General features: G+C 56.6%; 1 protein-coding gene across 3 annotated transcripts in view; it reads left to right on the top strand.

Moving 5' to 3' along the window:
• Nucleotides 1-10,842: 10,842 nt before the first annotated feature.
• The window catches only part of NOS1AP (nitric oxide synthase 1 adaptor protein), a 42,936-nt gene continuing 30,566 nt past the window's right edge, over nt 10,843-23,212 (top strand). For all 3 annotated transcript variants that reach the window (XM_059478338.1, XM_059478340.1, XM_059478339.1), the window contains exons 1-2: nt 10,843-10,996; nt 20,439-20,510. In XM_059478338.1, the coding sequence (XP_059334321.1) occupies nt 10,892-10,996; nt 20,439-20,510 (177 nt within the window). In that variant the 5' untranslated portion in view covers nt 10,843-10,891. The remainder of the gene's footprint in view (nt 10,997-20,438; nt 20,511-23,212) is intronic.

The following is a 23,212-nucleotide window of genomic DNA, read 5'->3' as shown; positions in this document are numbered from 1 at the left end:
CCAGGAAAAAGTGCATGGTATTTCATCTTCATTCTGGGCTCAGAAGAGTTTTTCTCCTGTGAGTTTTGGATCTTTTCCTCTGAACAGAGCAGCCTGAGGGGGGCAGGCACAAAGCAAGTGCAGGATGAAGCCCCCAGTGACTGACCCTGCCTTTAAATTGGCCCCTGAGCTGCTGCACCCAGGAAGGCTCCGAGGCCCCAGGACTGCAGGAATTGGACAGAAAGGGAATAATTGAGCTCCAGGGAGGAAAGGCAGCTTTGCCTTGGGCTGCTGTGTGACTCTACAGCCCTACCTGTGCCATGACTGCCCAGGGCTGCTGGGCAGTTGGTCGGGGTTAGGGAGAGGTGGGTGGAACTCCTTTTCCAAAAACAGCACAAAAGGCCACCTGCTGACTCTCTGCAAGAGATGGAATGTATGGTTTTTAGACATTTTTGTTTCCATGGGACATCCTCTTTCATATTCTGAAATGATTGTTTTGTCACAGGCAAGTGGCATAGCTATTTTCATACTGATCTGATTTACAGATTCATAAGCTTTAGGGCCAGAAGGGGCTGTTATGATCTGCAGAGCTGTGGCCAGAGTCACTTGCCTGATGATTCCCTGCTTCAAGCCCAGTGTTTCTGGCCAAGTGACAATCCATCTCTGCAGAGAGAAACCCTGTCAGAGCCAGAAAGCACCAAATGCTTGAGAATTCACATCACCTGCAGACACCCCATAGCTGTGTGGGGTGTGTGTCAGTTGTCCCCAGCTGTCCCCAAAGCTCCAGCATGGCCAGCTCCCAGCTCACTCTCCTTTACCACCGAGCTCTGTTCATGGCAGGACAGAAACCCTGCTGCAGCTGTCTCCTTGCAGAGATCTGGAGCAGTTTCAGAGCTGGCCCGGGGCTTGGCTGTGGCTCTGGTTCAGCTGGCAGCTCCTTTGGGGCCAGGAGCATGGCCAGGCTCCCTGCTCACCCTGTGTCACCTTGCCTTGTCCCCACAGGCCTGAGCCCATCACTGTCAGACACCACAGACTCTGCCAGAGCCCCCAAGCATTCATTTATTTTCCTTTCCTCAGTGCAGAAGGGCCTGGGGGTGGGACCTGGGGTCTCTGCAGAGGTTGCTGCTCCAAGCCCAGGGCTTGTGAGGACATTGAGGGATTGCTCTGATGTCAGTTGTCCATCTGCCACCTCCAATCCTCTCCAGGGAGTTTTACAAGTGAGGTGGGCAAAGACCAGCTCATTCCCCACACCCTGGGTCTGCACAGGAGCCCCAGTGCCCTGCAGCAGCTGTGGCACCAGGAGCTGCTTCACCTGCACACACAGCGGGGCACCAGGGATTAATGGACTCCAATTCTATCGTCAGGGTTCATTAGGTTAATTAACACTGTGGACGCACTCTGTAATCAGCTTTGCAATGGGAGAGTGGTTTCAGCAGGAGTCCGGGAGCTGCTCAGAAGCTGCTCTGCTAATGGTGCTAAATCCAATTTGATGCAATGGCACGGTGCAGGGAGATGATGAATGGGTTTGGTGTCTCCCCAGCTGTGGGCACTGTCCCAGCTCCCCTCAGGTCACAGGGACCAGGTCACTGCTGGCTGCCAGCTCCTTTGCTCCTTGAAACATCTCAGCATATGGGCAAGGGAGAGAAGAAGGTTTCAGTGCTGGTGTGAGCATCCCAGTGCCAGGCAGGGCCAGCTGGCTGAGCTGAGCCCAGCCCGGCCAGGCCCGTTCCCACCAGGAGGTGCTGATGCTGACAGCACAGAGCACTCCAGCACAGCACTGAGGCAGGGCCTCAGGGACTGATAACAAATTTGCCACACAAATATATCGCTGGATTCAAGGGTCTGATGCCATTTGGAAAGGATTTGCATTTTCATGTGTCTGAGAGGAAGATTAGAGACATCACCTTCAAACGAGTTCTCATGGGCTATTCCCTCCTCCTCAGAACACCAAAAGTGACTTTGAAATATGGAACAGCATTGACTGCAAATAAGTTGAAATAAAAGTACTCTTGTGTGGCCCAAAGGATTTCCTGGTGGGGAAAGCTATCACCTGAACAAGGAGGAGGAGGAGGATGTGATGGTGCTGGCGTGGAGCCTGGGCTGCCTGCAGAGCAGTGACACTGCTGTCCCTGTGCCAGGGCACAGCCCCGGGCTGCTGAGCTCAAGCACGAGGAGGGAGGGAGGTGGGAAATGAGGATCTTTTCCCAATGAGAAGGAGGAGAGGTGAGCATTAGTGTGTGCTGCAGCTGGGCACACTGACTGAAGGGCTGGTGCTGGGGATAGCAACCCTCGAAACTTCCTCCCAGTAAATAAGGGGCATCTTTACTGGGATACAGAGGGTTTAGAGTGGGCAATGGGGAGAAAACTCATCCCCATCCTCTGACTTTGCAGGGACTGTGCACATCAGATAATTGCGATGCTGCTCTTTGATGAGATCATGTCTTTGGCTGTAAAGGTAACAGCACAGAAACAGTGAAACACTTTGGCTCTGCTGGCATTTGAGTCGGGACAGCCCGGCAGTCTGATTTGAAAAGTTATCAGGAAAAGACACATGCTGTGAATGACAGTGTGTCTGACAGGCTCACCTTTAGAAGGCAGCTGAGCCAGAAGCCCTCAGCTGACAGCACTGGTGGGTCAGGGCTCAGCATTTCTGTCAGTACCATCCCTGCTGGCAGCACCCATCCCGGGATAAGGACGGGCAGGGCTGGGCTGGGCAGGCTGTGCCAGGCCCAGGGGCTCTGGGGGTGCTGCCCTTGCCTGGGCTCAGCCAGTGTCACTCTCATCTGTCCCTGCACACCCGTGCTGCTGGGCTGGCCGGCGTGCTGGCACCAGAGGCTCCTCTGGGCTGTAGCTGTCCTTGTGCCAGGGAGCCCCAGCAGCTGCACACTGGCATTTCCCCCATCCCCACAGAGACCCAGGGCTGGTTTAGGGGCACAAACACATTCCCCTCTTTTCTTACAGGCAGTGATTTCAGCCTCTGCTCAGGCTGCGGGAGCACCTTGTGTCACTGGAATCGTGTGCTCTGATATTTGTTAGAGTGCAGGATTATTTTCCATTGATTTCAGGCTAATCACACAAAGAAAAGCAACATCTGCTGAGTGAATGGGCTCCCAAGGAGAATTAACCGCTCTCACACACAGAAGAATGGGAAAGAGTTGAACCAGCAAGATTCTCTTTAGCAAGAACATTTATTTTTAGCGCCTCGTGTGGCCCAATCCCTCCCTCCCTCCCTCCTTTCAGCCAGAACCAGTTGGAGGCGGGAAAATACCACTGGCACTGGCTTTTCTCCTTCCTCCCCATCATCCCCATCCTCACATCTTGACCCCTCACTTGACTGAGGCACTCAGGAAAAATGCAGTTCCTAGCAGGCCATCCATCTGCAGAGCACATAAACTTATTTGCCAGTAAAATGAGAGCAACTGAGATGATTTGAATCCATGTCAGGGCTCCCCATAGCACACAAGCCAGCTGCACAAAGGTGGAGTGGGGAGCCCGGGTAACAAGATGGGAGCAGTGGAGAAAAGTATCCTAACAAGAGTGTGGTAATTAGGATTGGGCTGTTTGTTTCCCTTCCCGGGAAGAGGCAAGCCATAAATCAGGGAGGCATCTGCCGTGCATGATCCAAGGGCTCTCAAAGCAGTAGGAAAAAGCCATCCATCACTGTTAGCAGGAGGGGGATTCGAGTTTCAATTACAGATACTCAAACTATGCATTTGTAATTGTTTGGAAACAAAGTTTTCCTTAATTTCTTCCCTTGCTCTGGGAGGGGGCTGAGCCAGCTACAGCAGGGGCCCCTGCACCCACTCTCACCCTCCTTGCCTTCCTCTCTCTGGGGGCATTTTTCCACAGTACGTTTCCAAAATAACCTGGTCCTTGAAACCAAGGGAGGGACAATGTCAAGAGCTTTCTTCCTGCTGAACACTCCCCTCTGGCACGAGTCCCATGGCACTGACCTCTCTGTGCTTCCCCAAGCCGCCTGCAGGGCAGCAGCTCCTGTGCCCGAGGAAAGCAGGCTCCCTCCCTCGCTGGGCACCTGCTCACAGCCCAGGGCAAATCCCAGCCCCTGCTTTTGGACAGGTGCCATTCCCTGCGTGCTACCTTCAGCTAAGCCTGTGAAAATGGTCCCAGCTGTATCCCAGCTCCCACCTCCTCGTGTGAGGCTCGGTTATCCCCCCGTGACCACCTGCAGCCTGCTGCCACATCCCTGTTCCTGCTCTCACCCCACTGGCACGCCCAGCACATTGCCACATCCCTTCCCAAACCTCCTTCTGTCCATGTGTCCATCTGTCCTGGCAGCAGCAAGCATCTGAGCCCCCAGGCACTCACCTGAGCCACTCATCCCTCCTTGCCCCGGTGTCCAGGTGTAATGGAATTATGTAAATTCCGCAGGACTATTAACTGTGCTGCTTTAATTCTCCCCTGGTATTTACAGTCACTGGGATTTGGGAGCTGATATATATTATTGTGTTGTCTGAATATATCTCCAGGCAAGAAAGTTGAGCTGCAAGCACAGAAACGTTCATTGCCCAGCTACGAGAGGTCCCTTAGGAGGATATACCAGAGCTACAGCGTTACCATGTAAAACATGGGGGAGTGGAGTGAAATATTGCCTTTGCTGGCCAGCTCCCATCAGCGGGCTGTGGGAAGGGCTGTGGGAGACAGGCAGAGTGAGGGAGGTGTCCCAGCCGGGGGTGGGGACTGGCACAGGTGCCCAGTGAGTGCCAGGCCCGGGGTTTGTGTGCGCGGACTCTGCCCCGGCAGGGCTGGGCACGGGCGGTGCCCTGGCAGTGCTGCACCCACGGGCAGCCCCTGCTCTGTGCCCCGGGCATTCCACATGCCCTTGCCCTGGAAAGGAGCAACACAACAATTCCCACCGAGCCAGAGGGACCCTGCCCAGCCCTCGCTCGCCTCCCTCCTCAGTGACCCCGTGTCAATCCCGGATAAATGCAGGCTTGGGGCAGAATTAATCACTGCGGCAGTTTACAAGGCAGTTAAAGGAAGGGCCGTGTGTCTCATTATACAGCAAATAAGCCTTGGCGAATTACAAACGTATCAAAGGTGGTTCCAATTAACTGCAGTGATCCACGGGACAGAGCACCCAGGATAATGCCACCTCCTCTGCTTGGTGTCCTGCACTTGGGAACTGAGCAGTAAGACGAGTGAAGGTCATCAGCTGCAGTCCCACATGAAGAATGCCAAGTATTGTATTTATTTATCAGCCAAAAGTGAGGGATTGCTACCAGGAACCTGAACAGCTAGACACTGCAATTAACATATTGTTTGAATATGGCTACACGCTTGCCACACAAATGAAGAAGATGTTCTTCTGGCTCCTTAGAAGCTGAGAAAAAACATATTCCTTCTTGTGTCTGCTGCAACATAAAAGCCATGGCCAACATCACATCCTCAGGATTGGGATCATAGGGACAAGATTAGCCTGGAGCCCCCCGTGCCTTGAGCACTTCCTGCAGAGATGGGAAGTCATGCTGTACAAATTCCTCCGCCTAGAGACAAAAACAACCTCAACACCTTTCTTTCTGCAGTGATTCCACCTTCAGAACAGCATCGTGACAAACTGGGAATGAATTTCAGATGATGTCGTGCCCCTGGAGTGGCCGCAGGTGGCTGCACGTGCCAGCCCATGGCACAGGCTTTCACTGCAAGGAGCATCTGTTCATGCAGATACTGATTGGTTCACTGACCATTACTGCAGCTGATAAAGCTGAGAACGGTCAAGAGTGATGTTTGTGCAGAGTGTGTTTCCCATAACACCATCTGAGGGTGTTTAATGGGGATAAGAGCAAGAGGAACATTGTGTGGGGTGGCTCCTGCAAAGCTGTGAGATGCCCAGGGGATGTGGACACTGCCCCAGCCTGCTGTGGGAATAGTCCTGCTCCATATGTGGAAGTTCCCAGGGGTGGGCTCCCACTGCCACCAGCTCCCTGCCATGGCAATGGGGCTCTGGGTGCCCCAAACCTTGCAGGCTCTCACTGCTGCCCTGCAGGCTGTGCTGGGGCTGGCAGGGAGCAGTGTTAATTTTAGCCAGCACCTGCTCTGCTGCAGGGAGTATATTTATTTCAGCACCATAAACAAGTGCTTGTTTTTCTGAAACAAAAATGTTTCAAGACAGGGGGTTTGTGGAGAACTTCCAAAAACTTGGGATAATTTCAAATGGAAAGGAAACCTCAGTGTAAAGATTTGTCTATGAAGACAAAATCTGAGTTTTCAGGTGGTTTGATTAAGCAGTCTGCTTGAATCCCACTGGATATTAAAGATGTGTCTGTGTTTTCAAAACCAGCTCTGAAGCTGTTTCTAGGCCCACCTCTAAAATAAATAAATGCATACATAAGTGTGTGCCTGATGAGAATGAGCTCTGCCAGCTCATCAGAATAAAATGTCAGCAAATGCCAGCAAGTTCCTGACCTTAATTCCAACAAGCTTGCCTTCCTCCCCTTTCTGAAGTTATTTGCTTCCTTCCCAGACCCTGCTATTTAGATGTTGATCTCCATGTTTTATTGGGCAGAAAAAGCATGTCCTGGTGGTGCACACCTCACCTGGTGCTTCTGCCAGTTGGGGCTGTGCAGGTGACTGCAGGGACAAGGTGACAGCCAGCCGAGCCCACCAGGGCCTCACAGGCTTGGGGATGCCCTGATGCCTCACGGGTGCCTCTACTGCACTCCCCAAATGTAGGGCCATGACCCTAAAACTATTTGCTGCTGTAGGATTCTGTGGAAGGACATCAAAGCAATGGGGAGCACCGAGCTGTGAGCTGGATCCCCACTCTGCTGTGTGACTGCCTGCCCAAGGGCCAATTTGCTTTACCAATTACTGTGCAGAGCTGCAAACTCTGATATCTGCTCTCTTCTTCTCACAGCCATGCCCTGTGATGGTTCCCATTCCCACCTGCATCCAGCACAGCAAAAAACATTTGCATTCCTGGCCAAAAGCCCTTCCATTATTCCTCTGGGAGGAGGAGCCTCCTGGGCACAAGCATTGTGTGGGGTGTGTTCCCCAGACCCACTGCGCTGTGCTGCATAAAATGAGAGTTCATTGAGCCCTTTTTGGGGAACACAGGCAGCAAGGGAAGGGGTACCAGCCTCCTGGGGCTGGGCTCCGTGCTCACCATTGCCACCTTTGAGGGCAGCTTTCTTCTTCTCCCACAGTGCTGTGGCACAGGAGCTGTGGGGCAAGTTTTGGGTCAGGCTGCGGCTTCGTTGTGCTGGCCCCAACAGTGTGGGAGGTACAAAGTGCTCTGCAAACATTGCATTTCAGGTTAGATAAAAGAGGTTCCTGCTATAGACTGTGGATATTACAGTAACATATAGGACTTTCTGGTAGGAAAATGTGGTATTTTCACCGTGGTTTATTATAAGGGTGAGACTAGGTGGTGCAGGCTGACACTCACAGGGCAGCTCGCATTTATAACATATTTGTACAATATGATCTCTTTTCGAGCTCTGACATCTGCCAAGACTTTGGGATGCTTTTGGACAAACTCACACCACCCTGACCAGCTCTCCTGTGTCCTTTGCTGCTGGGGCATGGGGCTCACTGCACAGCCAGGCACAGGCGTGTTCCCAGGCGGGTGAGGATCCTCTCTCCCCGCTGCACCCCCTGACACCCCGGATGATGCTGGGGGGCTCAGGGCTGGTGGCGGCCCCTCAGTGGGCGCACAGCCACACGGGCTTCATCTTCTGATGGCATCAGCTTCACCAGAACGTCCTCTCGACTTCACAGGATGCCAGAGCAGTGTGTGAACGGCAGCCGGGGCTGTTTCCCCGGGGCGCTGGTGCACAGCAAGGGGGAGCAGCCTACACACGCCCGCACCCCGAGAGCTGGGGAGAGCCTGAGGAAGGCGATCGCGGACTCTCCGTCCAGTCTGGGTTTTCCGTGCCGCATTTCTCGGCTTTCCCAGGAGATGGCAGGCCAGCCTTACAAATCCACGACCCGCAGATCCCGGCACCGGCCCCGACCCCGAGCCGTCCCCGAGCTGCCCGGAGGGGTCCCGGGCGAGCCCCAGCCGTGGCTCAGGGGACAGAGCCGTGTCCCCGCCACCCGAAGCCCTGGCGGGGTCCCCTCGGGCTCGGGGGACACTTCAGCCCCCGACCCGCGGGCACAGCCGGGCCAGCCCGGGTCCCGCCAGCGCCTGGGGACGGACGGGGATGTGACAACGAGCAAACCGGTTACACAACCTCGACGGGTTATCCCAGGGCTCCTAATTATTGATTTTCAGTGGGAGGAGACAGGTTCTGGACTTGCAGGCCAAACACGGGCGTGAGGGGTAATTTCCTTCCCGGATCTCCGGTGCCTCGCGGTGCCGGGGAGCTCAGCTCAGCTCAGCCTGGCAGCCCGAAAGGCGCTCCCGGCAAGAGGCCGTAGCTGGGCAGGGAGCTGCAAGGGCAGGGGGGTCAGGTCACTGATGGCAGGGGGGAAATGAAAAACCAGGAGAGACCCCGGTGATTTTCGTAACGCAGCGAGAAGGTGGAACCGCTGAAGTGCCGCCTCTGCCGGTGGGAATGGCTGGAGCGCTGCCCGAGGCACTGAGTGTCCCCGGTCACACCGGGCCGGTGGCTTTGGGACAAGCCGGTCACAGCACAGCTCCTGCCCCCCACGCTGCTGCTGCCCGTGCCCGTGGTGCAAAACACCCACGAGAAACTGCAGAGGGAGGCTTGTCCTTTGGTCCAACCCCGGTATTTAAAGAGCTGGCTCCAGGCACTGCAGCAGGCAGTGGGAACAGCCGCCACACTGCGGGAGAAGCCAGAGGAGCAGGCTGTGGACTGCCCAGGGCATCTGTCAGGAACCCCAGCGCTGCCAGGCAAACCCGCTGGGACTGCCTGGAAGGAGCTGGTTTATTCCCCAGGCTCTGAAGGCTTCCCATCAAATGCCCATGCCTGCACCTGGGGGAACACCTCCCCGAGGGCACCATGCACTGGAGAGATGCTTGCAAGCCCTCCCACACGGAATTCAGTTCTTCCCCAAATCCACAGGGCTTTGCAGGCAGTGGAAATTCTACAGTCTGCAAGAATGTGTGTCTGTAATCAAATTTAGCACAGGAACAGGGCTCCAGAGAGGCTGTGAGATCTCTGTCCCTGGGGATGCTTGCAATGTGCCTAGACACAGCCCTGAGCTGCTGCTCCGGTCTCAGAGCAGAAACTTACCCTGCTTGGAGCTTTGGACGAGAGACTCTCAGGGGATTTATGTGTTGTCTGTATCATTCCCAGCACCTGGGACTCCCATGCTGCCAGCCAAACCTTTGCTAAACAGAAACCTTCAGCAAGAACCATGGAGTCGATCCAGGCTCAAGAATGTTCTACCACCAGCTTCTGCCTGTCCCAGGCTGAAGTGAGTCCAAGCAGGTGCTCAGTTCTCTGCACCGTTTTTCCCCATGGATTCCTGCAGGTGCAGTCAAAACTGCGACACACAGCACTGATCCCCTGCCCTCCCCCAAAACCAAGAGTAAAAGGTTTCAAGAGCCCAGGGCTTGCTCGTTTCCTGCTTTCAGTGGGAAATCATCCCTTGATTCACTTGTCCAAGCGCTGGCAGCTCTGTGAAATCCCACCCTGGGCGTGGCACAGGGAAACTGGCAGCACAAGAGCTGCTCACGTACACCTCCCGTGGCACGATGGAGCACAGGGATTTCTCAGCTTGTCATACACTTGTCTGTGCCCAGACTGTCAGCAGAGCCCCTGGGGGTGGTGGGGAGTCCACCCAGTGGAACAATACATTTTTCAGATGTGGCTGAAGTGCTGCGGCTGGCACTGAACTGTCGTATAAACTCAAGTTTCAGCACATCGATTCGGGCTGAAAAATCAATGGCCCTGGGTCTGTTCTGCCCGGGGAAGGATCAACAATCAGTGCTGCTCTTTGCACTGCAGTCATTTGGAACCCTGAGGGAAGTGGGCTCTGGCTGTAGGAACATGCAAGCATGGCAGGGCAAGGACTTTGGGAATTGTGGTTCTCTTGTGGAGAAGAGTGCCCCTGAGGCCCGTGTTGGCTCTTCAGGCACACGTGGGGAGATGATCTCTGCAGCATCCGTGGGTATCCAAGCACAGAAGGATGGAGCCCGACCTTAGAGTGCTCTGTGTGTATGGGGGTAAGGGATGCAACAGCCTGGACTTGAGGTCAGATCTATGTGAGTTGCTCCCCGAACATCTGGAGAACAGCTCTGGGCTGCTTTTGGTGGGTGGGAAGCATATTCACAGCTTTCGGGACATTGGTAAGGGAGGGCCCAGTAGGGCTGGGGATCTGGTCTCAAGAGCTGCTCTTTCTTTAAGCGCAAGACGGAGATTTTCCACTTCCAGCGTGCTTGGTTTCCACCGTGTCCGGCGCTGAGACAAAGATTCGCGTGCGGAGCTCCCTGGCGCGGCTCCCCGGCCCGGAGGAATGGGCGCCATGTGCGGCCGGGGGGCGGCCGGCGCTGCCCACCCTCCGAGCCGCTCCCGAGGCACCGTTCCCCGTTATCCCTTCCTCGGTTTCCCATGCATTTGAAGTTTGGCGGCGGGGCGCAAGCCCGGCCCCGCGCACCGGGTGTCAGCGGTGCCGGTGCCGGGGAGGGGCACGGAGCCCCCGCCGCCCGCTCCGGGGCCGGTGCCGGTGCCCGTGAGGGGGGCGCAGCCTCGCCCCCGCCCCGCTCGCCCCGGTGCCGGTGCCCGTGAGGGGGGCGCAGCCTCGCCCCCGCCCCGCTCGCTCCGCTGCCGGTGCCGGTGCCGGTGAGGGGAGCGCAGCCTCGCCCCCGCCCCGCTCGCTCCGCTGCCGGTGCCGGTGCCGGTGCCGGTGCCCGTGAGGGGGGCGCAGCCTCGCCCCCGCCCCGCTCGCTCCGCGCGGGCGCGTCCCCGCCCCGGGGCCGGGCGGGGCGGGCCGGGCCGGCGGCAGGGCCGGGCGCGCTGCAGGGCTGCCCGGCCGCGGGGCCGCCATGCCCGCCAAGTCCAAGTACAACCTGGTGGACGACCGGCACGACCTGCGCATCCCCCTGCACAACGAGGACGCCTTCCAGCACGGCATCTGCTTCGAGGCCAAGGTGGGCGGCGGGCGCGGGAGAGCCGCGGGGGTCGCTGCCCGGCGCTGTGCCCCGGCGCTCCGGGATGCCCGGGTTCCCAGCTCTCTTTTGACATAGCTGCGGGGGTTTTCTGCTTTCCCCGGAGCCCTTCCCCTTGGCGTTACCTGGTCTCCCCTAAACTCCGCCGCGGAGTCGGGCGAGGCTTCCCGCCTGTACGGCAGGGATGCCCGGACTGGTGGGACGGGTCAGGCTGGAGTGGGGTCACCCTCCTGCTTCCCCCCGGCATCCCTCCCCGGCCCTCATCCCTCCGGGGCTCCGCGTGGTGTTGCCCGGGGACGCCGCTCCCCAAAGCGGGTCCGTGTGCCTCTTGCCCGGCAGGGAGGAGCGGAGGGCTCGGGCTGTGCTCTGCGGCTCCAGCGCTGCGGGCAGTGCGCCGGGATGGGCACGGCTGTGGGGTCTGCAGGGTGCCCCGGAGCCTGGTGCTGCCGTGCTGTGAGCAGCCCCATGGACTGTGTGCCATGGGCGGTGCAAGCGGTCAGGGGCACGCACCCGAAATAAACGCTTGCCATTCCTCTTTACACACATAAACCGTCCTCGCTGGTGGATTTGGCACGGAACTCTTGGCTTTTTATCTTTTCTTTTCCGTTGGGACTTTTCATTCTCTCGCTCCACGTCGGCTGTGGCTCCCCGCAGGCTGGCGCTTGCCATCTCGCAGCAGGCTGGCAAAAGCCAAGCTACCGAGCAAGGCACGCTGGCCATCAGGAAACTGGGAAGGAGCTGGCCAGGAGAGTTGGAAAGGAAAAACACAAAATTCTGTCCCGTTTTTTCTTCTCTTGGGGAATACGGTTATCATGCTGACGGGGGTACTCAAGTGAGGTTGACTTAGGAGGAAAGCCTGGTGTAAAACGAGCGGCAGGAAGGCAGGCAGGCGTCTGTCACACGCTGTTGTCTTCGGAGAACATGTGCTGTCAGGGGAAGAAAATTTGGCATATAATTGTGTGCCATGCCCTCGGGGCAAAGGCTGCGCTCGTAGGAAGGTGTCGAAGTGTTATTTTCCGCCTTTTCTCGGGGCGGGAGGGTTCCTCTGCAGAGGCCATCACCTGCCCGATGGCAGGCACTGTGCTGCACAGAGCAAAACAGTTGTTTGTGGAGCAAACTTAAACCTGCCTTGCAACTCTGGGAAAGGCTGTTCGAGCTCAACTTCGCAGCCTTTTGCTCCTGAGTGATTGGAGCCTTGCTGCTTTTCTGCCAGCACCTGCTCACCCCTCACTGCCGGTGGCTGCAGAGCATCTCCCCTTCTACATCCCGTGTGCCTGTGCCGTGCTAGCTTCGGGGACCCGGCTGGGAGGCTGGGCAGTGGGGCAGGGCATCAGCAGCCCCTGGGTGTGCTCATGGCTCGTCTCTGCTCCACGCTGCTGGTCTGACTGCGTTAGTGCACTGCAATATTAGCCTTTGTTAGCTCCTCTTGCTCTTATTTGGTATCTGGTGGCACGCGCTATTGCCAAGCGCAATCCGTACCAAACCCGGCTTCCCAATTCCCGGGTTTCACCAGCAGCCCTCGATGTCAGATACAGAATGCAGATGGCTGAGGCAATTACTCTATCCTTTTATTAGATTGCTCAAGATTAATTAAATGCTTACATTCCTTTACTTCCTTTTATCCCCAAGAATCCCAGGCTCTTACACCCGCACAGCTCTTGTTGCAGTCAGGCACCCAGCACGAGTCACAAAAATGTGGAGCTCTGATTTAGAGCAGAACTTTGGGGGAAGATTGAACGAGAAAAATGCTTGTCTGGGATGTCAGGACTTGAGTGGCTGTCTCCTCAAATCCTCCTGGGGTAGCTGATAGTGCGGGCAGCGGGGATCCCGGTGTTCCAGCTCAGCACTGGAGCAGTGCTCTTTGCTCCAGCAGCCTGACATTCCTGATGAACTTGCTTGGGGCTCCCTGCAGGGGGGTAGTGTGGGCCTGAAGCAGTGTGCACTGATTTATTGCTTTAATTTTTTATTGTATTTTTACACTTGGACCTACTGCTGTCTCTAAGTGGCACGTGTGGTGGGTGCAATGCATGCTTTGGTCCTTCAGCAGCAGCTGGCATCAGTGCTGTTGTCCCCTTTGTCCCTCTCCCGAGGGAGTCTTGCCATCCCGGGTGACTGGGTGGCCACAGTCAGGCAGAATCTGAACCTTTGTCAGGCAAAGGGTGGTGGACGTGATGTGAGGCGAGTGGTGCTGTCCCTTGAGCTGTGATGCCATCGCAAGGCTCGTGCCTCTTGTCCCCGCTGGAGCCACTTGCAGCCACATGTGCTGGCACAGGGTCACCGAGGCAGAGCAGAGTGTCCCTAAGGATTATGTTAATCCATTTTCTGGAGGTAAACCCAAGAGATGGAAAATCCCACTCCATCTTTTTAGGAACAGTAATGCATTTCACACTTTTGGATCTGTTTTCATTGGCCACTTCTCTTGGCACCAAACCTGGCTGTATCCCTGAAATGCCTTGGTCAGGCTGCAGGGAATCAGAGGAGCTGGCTCCAACGGGAGGCAGGATGTTTGTTTTCTTCTGTGTCTTGCCATCTGAATTGTTGATTAAAATCAAAAGCCTGGCCTCTTGGGTTAGCTGAAACATTTGGATGAAAGAACTGGGAGCTGCAGCGTGGTGCAAGGGGAATGGACAGAAATTCCCACTTGTGCAATGGTTTTCTGGTTAAATAAACAGAGATGTAGAGAGGAAAGATATCTCTTGTTCTCCTCCACCTCCATGAGAAGGAGCGGGATGTGAGCTTACTCCTTATCTTCCCAAAGCCCTGGTGCTGCAGGACAAAACCCAAGGGCCGCCTTGTGCAACACCAGCAATTCTGTGTGTTCGGAAATTGTGACTCAGGCTCCCCCAAGGGCTCCAGAGAGAGCAGCAGGCAGAGGGAATGGAGTGGGGCAGTGCAGCCTGGCACTGCACTCCTGGTCTCTGGGAGTGCTGGGTGCTGCTGGCTTTGCTCAGGGAAGTTGTTACTGTCCCTCTCCTGGGGGCTGCTGCTGGCCTGGGCTTTCCCTCCTGCCCCAGGGGTCTTGTGTCCTGAGCCAGGTCCCACCTGCCCCAGGGGTCTTGTGTCCAGAGCCAGGTCCCACCTGCCAAATGCCCATTATTTGGAAAGAGCTGTTACTCCCTCAGCCCCATGAATCCCTTTGCAGTGCCTTGGTGTGCATGGTTTCCAGAGAAGGGGCAGGTGGCTGTGAGGACCCTCTGTGCAGGCACGGGGAGCAGTGACTGCCCAAACACATCTCAGCCCTTGGTGGACCAGTGCTTGTGGTCTGGGACTGCCTGGGCATCCCACGTGCTGGAACCTGCTGTTCCTGGCACCAGACCTGCTTGCAGGTAAAGGTTGGACTGGAGGTTCAGGAGCATTGCTGTTCTGTGCAGCAGGTGGGGTTTTGGTGTTTGGCTGGTGGGGTGGATTTTTTTTCCCTTAAGCGGTCTTGGCAACCAGGCACTTTCTCTCATTTTTGTCAGTGCTTTTCTCTGCTTCCGTGCGTGGGAAACTGGAGTTGAACTGAGCATCTGCTGCTGTCTATGTTTGGAGATGGGACATGGAGGAGACTTTAGTCTGATCCATGATGTCCCTTCCTCTGAACCTCTGCAGCCCACCTGCCTGCCACCTCCCAGGGGCTGCGAGCACCAGCAGGCACTGCCAGTTGCTCCAAAGCAAAATCCTGTGTCAGGGAAACGATTATAGCCTCAGGTGGGCACTGAGCAGGGAGTACATGTGTGTTTCCACCCGTGTGTATATTTTTATGTACGTTGGGGCTGCAAATAACAGCATTGGAAGTGAACTGAATTGCAGGCAGCCCTGATCGAGGTGTTCACTTCTCCTCCACTGCTCCAGGCTCCCTTGCCAGCAAGGGTCGCTTTCCTGGAGGGCTGGGAACCAAGAGACAGGTTGTGTGGTGCTGTGCAGCAGGCTGGCTGGCTGGGAGGGAGCTGGCAGCTCTCTCTGGGGGCTGTTTGTCCTGGCAGCTCTGTGTGCTCTGTCGGGCTGCTCAGCCCAGAGCTGAGCTGCAGTGAGCCTGAGCCCGGGATTGCTGGCCCCAGGCTATAAATAACCTTCCCAATTCTGCAAAGGTTCTCCTCTGAAACAGTGGCACGTTTCTGCCGTACTTGTGGAGTCGCTTCCTGGGCTGCTTAGTGGAGCTCTTAGCAAGGAAAACTCCGCCTGGCTGTGCCAAAGCCCTGTGTGCCAGGCTGTGGGGCCGGGCCGTGGGCTCTGCAGGTGCCCAGGGGTGCCGTGGGATGCTGCCAGCCCAGCTTTCTGCAGCGCTCTGGGCTGGCACAGCCTGCTGGGGCTGGGTGCAGGAGCAGGAGGCTCAGGCCCAATGTGGGACAGCCTGCCTGGGCAGGATGGAAACACAGCAATGGACAGTCCTGCTGCACTGCCTGGAAAAGCTTCATCCCTCAGCTCCTGCTGGCCCTGCTGCACCATCACAGGTGTCTCCCCTGTTCAGGTGAGCCCTGGTTTGGCTGCTGGGAGGGCAGAGTGGCTGTGGTGAGTGTCCTGGGGCCCCCAGAGCTCGGTGTCTCTGGCACTTGAGCCTGGGGCAGCTCCTAAGCAGGGCAAGTGCTGCTGGGACCAGCAAGCTCATGGGCACAAAACGGAGTGAAATCCACCTGAAACCACCCAAAACTGAATGAAAACAACCCAAAATGGAGTGAAAATACCTGAAATTGAGTGAAACCCACCCCAAATTTAGTGAAACTGACCCAAAACCAGGTGAAATCCACCCTAAACTGACTGAAACCAACCCAAAATTGAGTGAAACCGCCCAAAACTGACTGTCCTTGGGGGCTCTGCCTGCCTGCTGTGAGGTCCCTGCTGTGTCCATGCCCAGTGTCCAGCTGCATGGCTCTGACACATGGCCTCAGGCTGCCCAGGCTGGATCTGTTGTCCTTGGGGTGCAGAGCTCTGCTCAGGGAGGAACTGGGCAAGGCTGAGGTGCCCAGCTTGGAATGGAAGCCAGGGCCTTTTTCCATTAAAGTCGGCTGGCATTGTGAATTTTCCATCCCTTTTGGCCTCTGCACCAGCACAGTGTGAGTAAGCTTCCCCCTGTGCACCAGGCAGGCGGGGAGTTCCTGAGGGGCAGGGCAGTGCCAGCCCAGAGCCTTGGCTCCCCGGGCAGCTGGAGAGCAGGAGCAGTGGCACAGCCAGAACCCTGGGAATGGGCTTCTGCCTGCTTTCCCTGACAGCACAGCCTGGGGAGAAACCCTTATCAGACACACTGCAGGCAGACTGGGTGTTCCCCATGCTGGGGAAATGGGGAGCTTTCACACTGGTGCCTGAGCACTTTGTCCCTCACTTTGTGGCACATGTGGCAGGGTCAATGTCCCTGTACCTGGTGCAGCCTCACACCACCCTGGGCTCCGTAGGAACCTGGGGACCCTTGTGCCCTGCATCTGGCACTCCCTGCTGGCTGCTGGTGCCTCTGGTAACCCCTCCTGGCCCTGAGGGCTGGTGCCAGTGTGTCCCCTCCCACTGCCCGCCTGCAGAGAGAGAAGGAGTGGCTCCCATCTGTGCCTCTGTGGGAGCTGGGAACCAGCAGCAGCCAGGGCAGGCTCCCTGTGAGCCGGGGATGATTCAGCCCTGACCTTTGCACGCAGAGCTGGGCTGGCAGCAGCAGGAAGGAGGCATCTCCTCCCCAGGAGGCTTTGGCTGCCCACCTCTGCCTCCAGTGAGCCCATCAACGCCCCTTGCAAGGTGTTCCCCGGCAGCGATGCGGTTGGCCTTCGGTTTCCCAAAATATCTGCCACCTGCTGCCGCAGAAAAAGCAACTTCTCAAGAAAATTCGTTTCTGACAGAGCAGAAAATGAGCAGTATTCAACAGCCTCGAGGAAAAACGAGAAACTGAGTGACTTGTGCAAACAGTGCTTTGGCAAAGTGCTCCCCTTTGTTTTCTGTTTAAAAAACAAATTTTTTTTTTCCCTGGCATTTCCCAGAACTGGGCAGATCTTTTGTGAGCCGTGGGCAGAGGGTGCAGCGGTGCAGGCTGTGTGTCTCTGCCCACTGAGAGCCTGTTTGCATGGGGAGGGGAGAGCAGGCAGAGTCCCTGTGGCTGCTGAGAGGCCTGAGGGTGCTGCCACCTCCCACAGCATGGGACGGATGCCCTTTTGGGGCCCTGCAAGGATGGATGGATGGAAGGCTGGATCCCAACACAGAGGGAGACATGTGAAGGACCAGAGGCTCTCTACAAAAGAGGTGGCACCACAGGCTCGAGCAGCGCTGGCCTTGGCAGAGTGAGGGCTGGGCCTGCCTTTGTGGGGCTGCCCATTCACCCAGGGGTGGCCTTTCTTCCCCTAATTGAGCAGGGGAGGAGGGGGCTGCCCAGGACAGCCCGAGGGGATTTGTGACCCCCTGGTCCCCCTTGGCTCTTGGGTGTGGGTGGGGGACTCCGGTTCTGTCCCTCCATCCCTTGGCAGGGCGGTGGGGCCGTGGATCTGGAGGGGATTATTTGGAAAAGCCACATCCTTTACTTACATGTGTTCTTCCCCTTGGCTTGTGGGGCTTGGGGAGGGTGGGTTCTTTCACGGGTTTATTTTCTTTGTCAGCTCTTTTGCACAGCTTTAATTTGTTCCCTTTTGTCTCGGGCACCTTCCTTTGTCCTTCCTGCCTCCCTATGCCTTGGGGTGAGCTGGCTGGCACGGATGCTGGCCTGACCATGGCCCTGCAGGGCTGGGACCCCCTCTGTGTGCCTGGCACCTCGCTGGGGGCTCCTGTGTGTTAAAGGAGGGCAGGAATCTGTGCCTGGCAGTGCCCATGCTCGGGGGTCTCTGAGCTCCTGCTCTGGCAGAGAGGGAGCTCAGTCTCAGGGCTGGGGTGGGTGGGAAGTATTGCACTGTGCAGGCTCTGGCTGCCTTGCTTATCCTTGTCTTTGCCTCACCTGCTTGTTCCCACACCTATTCCTATAATTAAAAGTGGTGCTGTGAGTAGGAGGGCTGGAGGAGAGTGGAGCAGGAGCAGCCCTCATTGCCTGCACATCCCTGCTGAATATGGGTGGTTTCTCAGGCCATTCCCTAGCTCACCTGGGAAGTTGTTCAGCTGAAAGACCAACCCCCAAGTCCACATTTTGGGGGGATATTCACCACATTGTGAAGGGTTACTCTTCTGCAGCACACTTGTCACATGTGATTTCTGCCCTGAAGGCAAAAATAATCTGGAGAGACTTTGTCTATCTGCTGAGTTGTGTGAAATGTGTAAAAAACACCTTCCTGCAGAGTGGAGGGAGAGGGGGGTGTTTTTGGAGCTGTGAGCATGGTCATTGTGAGCAGTGAGCCCACGCTGGGGTGGATGTGGGCTCTGGTGGGAGCACCAGGGGCTGTGGGATACAGCAGGATGCAGCTCTGCACACCAGGCTGGGGAGCAGTGGTGAATCCTGCAGCCTCTGTGACCCGTGCCCCTCAGTTTGGGTGCATGTGGGCATGAGCTGGAGCACAGAAAGGACAGCATCAACACAACCCTGCTGCTGATGCTGTTTCTCAGGAGGCCAGTGCAGAGGTGGTGCCTGGCCCAGGGTGGTACTGGTTGTGCTTGCAGGGCACCCCAGCCCTGCTGGGCTCACACACTCACTCCGTTGTGGCCATGGGGCTGTGGTGAGCAGCCAGGGAGCTTGGCATGGCTGGAATTCCTGTGGCCACGGCAGCCAGCTCTGCTGCCCAGCTGGCACTGCCTGCCCTGGCCTTGGCCATGCTGTGTTCTGCACCTGCCTGGGCAAGGAGAGCCCAGGGGAAGGAAAGGGATTTCCAGGCAGTGATCTCATGCAGCTGGGAATAGCTGGAGGAAGACAGGCTTCCTTTGGGTGCAGAAGTCTGTCCTTCTCATATAGGATGAGAATCCTGCTTCCCCAGGTGGTCCCTGGCAGAAAAGTGACGTGGGAAGGCTTAGTGAGGAGGTGCCATAGGGATGTGTGCCTGGCAGAGCAGGATGGGGCAGGGCTTCTTCCTTCGGTCCTGCCTGGTGGCTGCAGGTCCAGGGCTCCAGCTGCCTCTGCCCTCCTCCTCAGCTCCTGCTTTTTCCTGATGGTTTCCAGGCCTCACCTCAGAGAAGGGGATGTGCTGATGTCTGAGATGCCTCTCTCAGATGAGCTGCCCCTTTGAAGGGGTGGCAGACTCCGTGCAGGGGCTGTGACAGGGAACTGCTGGGAGCTGTGTGCTCTCAGCAGGGCCCCGAGGGGCTGGCTGGCCTGGGCTGCAATTCCCAGTTATGTAAGGCTGCCCTGCACCGTGCAGCCTGCATGGCACGTGATGGACACGCCAGCTGTTTGGGGTTATTTTTATATCCTCTCTCTGCTCATCTCCTCTCAGCACTGACTGGCCTGTGGGTCACTGGGCACTGCCTGTGTGACCCCCAGGCAGGGGCTGTGTGCTGGGGATGGCCTGGCTGAGCTGCCTTAGCAAGGAGGGCTCTCAGGAACATGGGGCTCCCCGAGCTTCTGTCCCACAGGGCCCTCGGGGGCAGCTCACACACAAAGCCCAGCTTTGGTCATGCATCCCCTGCACCGTGCCACCCCTCCTCGGAGGTGGCAGTCCCGGTGCGGGGAGCTGGGAGGGAAATGACCCCTCTGAGCAGCCTCTGCCTGTGTTCAGGCCCTTGGGCACCCATGTCGGTGTGCTGCTGGGAAGCAGCCCCTGGGCTTGCACGGTGCCAGCAGAGGTTGTGGCCATGCCCCAGGAGCAGGAGCCCCGCTGGCTGTGGTGCCCGTGCCGCGCTGCCGAGGTTACGTCAGCCCTTGTGTGGAGATGGAGCGTGGGAGCACACAGGGCCAGTAAATGGGCTCAAAACGCTTTTCTTCTAACGACACGTTTTTAGCGCTCAGCATTGACTTTTCATCGCTTGTCTGTTTTCTGATCCTTCTTCAGAATCTGCCCTCTTCCATTTTATTTTTAAAAAGGTTTTTGTTCCGCGTCTCTCCGTGCTGGGTCGCAGTGGCGCTGCCTTTGGTCCCCTTTGAATAGCAAAGCGGCTCCTTTATTCTGGAGGCTTGGCCTGGAGGCTCAGCATTCCTGCAGAAACAGCCAGGCTTTGGCAGGGCTGCAGTTAAATAATGGAGGGCCTGTCACAGGACAGGTTGGGCCGGCTATTTTAGGGATATTCCAATACCCAGGTCTGTAATGGATGACTCACGGCAACCGAGGGGATACTTGCTTATACCTGTGTGCTTTGATCATGGCCTACAGGAGTGAGTCCTGCTGGCCTGACGGCTGAAGGGATTTTATTGCTAGAAAAAGGGTTTTTGACTGCTTGCAGTGGTGTGGTGAGGGAACAGCTTCATGGCTGGAGGCATGCAGGCATTCAGGTGCAGCAGGCAAAATGCTGCTCATTCCCCAGAAGTGACCCTGGGTTCCCCCTGTGGATACCACTGGGGCCCTGCTGGGCCCATGGGGTTTCCAGGGCTGTAGGAGCTGGACTAATCTCCTTCCTTTCCTTGCAGTACATCGGGAGCCTGGATGTGCCACGGCCGAACAGCCGCGTGGAGATCGTGACGGCCATGCGGCGCATCAGGGTGAGTGTGCCCAGGCTGCTCCTTCCCCTTCCCTTCCCATCCCGGGCCTGCCCTTCTCCTCCACCTGCACCTGCAGCTTTGTCTTGCATCAACCCTGTCCCACAGTGTATTGATACCTCTGTGTTTCACTGTCCCCCTCTCTGTGTCAGCTGGGCCTGGTGCTGGCAGGCTGAGTGTGGCACAGGGCACTGTTGCAGCACAGTTGTCCCCAGACACCCCCTGTGCTGGGGCTGTGTGTGTGCTCACAGTGCTGCATCCTGGGCTGTGGGGCAGGGATGGGCTGGAAGGTGCATGTGGGATGTGGCAGCCGATGGGAACTGTAGCGTGCAGTGGCTGGGAGCAATTCCTCATTGGTCAATCCCAATAACAAAGTAACAATAGGCTACTTGTGCAAGAGGTTCCTCAGGGTTTTACTGCTTGTGTAAGAGTTTCAGCAGCATGAAAATTCAGGTGCTGCCTGGATATGGCAGGAGGTCAGTGCTAAACGGCAGCGTGCAAGGTGAGGTGCAGAGTAGCAAGCTCTGGGGCTGGCCAGCAGTGAGCTTGTTTCAGGGTGAGTAGGTCAGGGGCTATGATCTGCTAATGAAATCACCTGGCTTCCCTTGCAGCCAGGATATGGGACACCCTTGCTGTTTAATGCTTGGCCCATGACCAAGAGAGGAGCTTTTCTTCTGCTCCCCAGCCTCTGGGCAGCACGAGTGTTCACAGGGAAGGAGGGGAGCAAACAAACCATGCACCCCAGAACTCGCTGCCCCCAGGCTGATAAAAGCAGGAGCTTGGCTGCTCTTCAGCAGGGGACAGCCCCTGGGGCCCAGCTGGCCCTGGGTGTGCTGGCTGCAGGTTTGGTCTGTCCTGGGGCCAGACCTTGGCCTGTCCTCCAGAGACGGCTCTCTCCTGGGAACAGCACCCTGAACCTGAAGGGCCTGAAGGCACTTGCAGGGACATTGGGTAAGGGATGAGCTGTCTTTTTGCTGGTCTGATGGGATCCCATAAGCACCAAAGCTGCTCCTGTGGCTGAGCAACTGCACCAGAGCTCTGCTCCTCTCAGCCCTTCATGCAGACTCTTGCTTTAATCTCAGTTTCTCTTTCACCAGAGGAGGAGAGCAGGATCATATCCCCATATAAGGAGTATCACCTTCAAAGGACAGACATTTTGAGGCTCTTCTGTTTCAGACTTTCAGGGTGTAAATAGTTTGTGGCCTTTCCTCACAGCTTTCCTACCTGTTCTCCTGTCCTCTTCGTGGGGGTTAGTGTTGTGACTGGGGCATGACATGGGAAGGCCTTTATGGCATTAGGTTTGCTCACCTTGTGTCCAGACAGTTTGGGACAGCACGACTGTTATGTCATCAAGAGCTCTCATAAACAGCAGTTTCCTTCATTGCCTTCCAAGATGAGACTTTTGAACAAATGCACTTCCAGCCCCAAAATCACAGAACTGCACCTCAGTGTGGAAGGACTGGCACAACTTTGAGGGTTTAAGTAAACCCTTGAAGGGGGGAAAAATAAGAACACCAGAATGTCCTTGTTGCCCAGTATGAATAAACTCAAACACAGTCTGGAAAATTCATAGGTACAGCTCTGAGTGGCAGTGAGAGGACACAGAATTGGGTACAATAATGGTTTCTCATGGTGAATGATGTGTTTGAGGCATGTGCTCAGGCTTTCTTCACCTGGTGTAAGACAGGAGAGATGCAAGTCATGAAAGGCCATGGAGATCAGATCTGCCAGAGAGACTTTGAGTGTCTGTTTATTTGTGAGGGGGTGCCAGGATGGTTGGATGGATGGCTGTCCACGTGCAAAGCCCTCCCCTGGTGTGCTGTGCTTTGCCGTGGAAGTTCTTGGCAGCAGGAGGGGCCACAGCATTGCTGTGGGCATTTCTGGCCAGGCTGGGTGCTGGGGGCTCCTTTCAGCCTGGCTGGAGCTGAAGTGATGCACGTCCTCCTTACAGAGCACAGCCACCCTCCTGCCTGAGGGCATAAAATAGTCCCAGAATACTGGCACGGGGAAACCAGAAAACAAAAATGTTTATTTGGGCACAGAAAGCAACAGTGAGGGATCATCAGGTGCAAGCAGCAGCAGTTTTGTGTGTAGGGTGTGAAGCAGCTGCTGACCCTGAGGTTTGTACAGTTTTAATGCAATCCCTGGTTTAGGGGCAAGGTGCTCTGTCTCAGTTTGCTCCAAGTTAGTCACTGCTGCTGAAGGTGGGGGACCCTCACCATCCCCTCTGCTGCCTCAACTCCCCTTTCTCAGTGCTGCCTTTGCCATAGCTGCTCTCTGGGCTTTGCCTCTGTTTCCCAAGTGATTTGAAAATGACCCTGCAAAGCAGTGAGGATGCTGCCTGCCCGAGAGTGGGGATCCCAGTGGGGAGAATGCCCTGGAAGCCCCCTGTGCCTGCCTGTGCTGGGCTGGGACAGCAGCAGCATCACCCCTGCAGCCCTGCCTCCCTTGTGCTCCCCCACACTCGCTGGGGCCAGGGGAGTGCTGCTTCCTGTTTGGTTGCAGGGCTGACCCTTGGGGCACAGAGCAGGACACAGCATAGCTGACATTGCTGGGATGCCTGCCCCACGCACCCCCCTGCACAGCAGAGCCTTGCTGTGGGCAGCACAGCTCCACCTGAGCCCAAAGCTGGTCCCTCTTGTGGGCCAGGGCTGAGAGGAACTTTAAAAAGGGGATGGCATGGATGCCATCCCCTTCTCCCCATT

The sequence above is a fragment of the Ammospiza nelsoni genome, chromosome 9 (genome assembly GCF_027579445.1).
Source record: "Ammospiza nelsoni isolate bAmmNel1 chromosome 9, bAmmNel1.pri, whole genome shotgun sequence".
Lineage (NCBI taxonomy): Eukaryota > Metazoa > Chordata > Aves > Passeriformes > Passerellidae > Ammospiza > Ammospiza nelsoni.
This window is presented reverse-complemented; position numbering and strand designations above follow the sequence as displayed.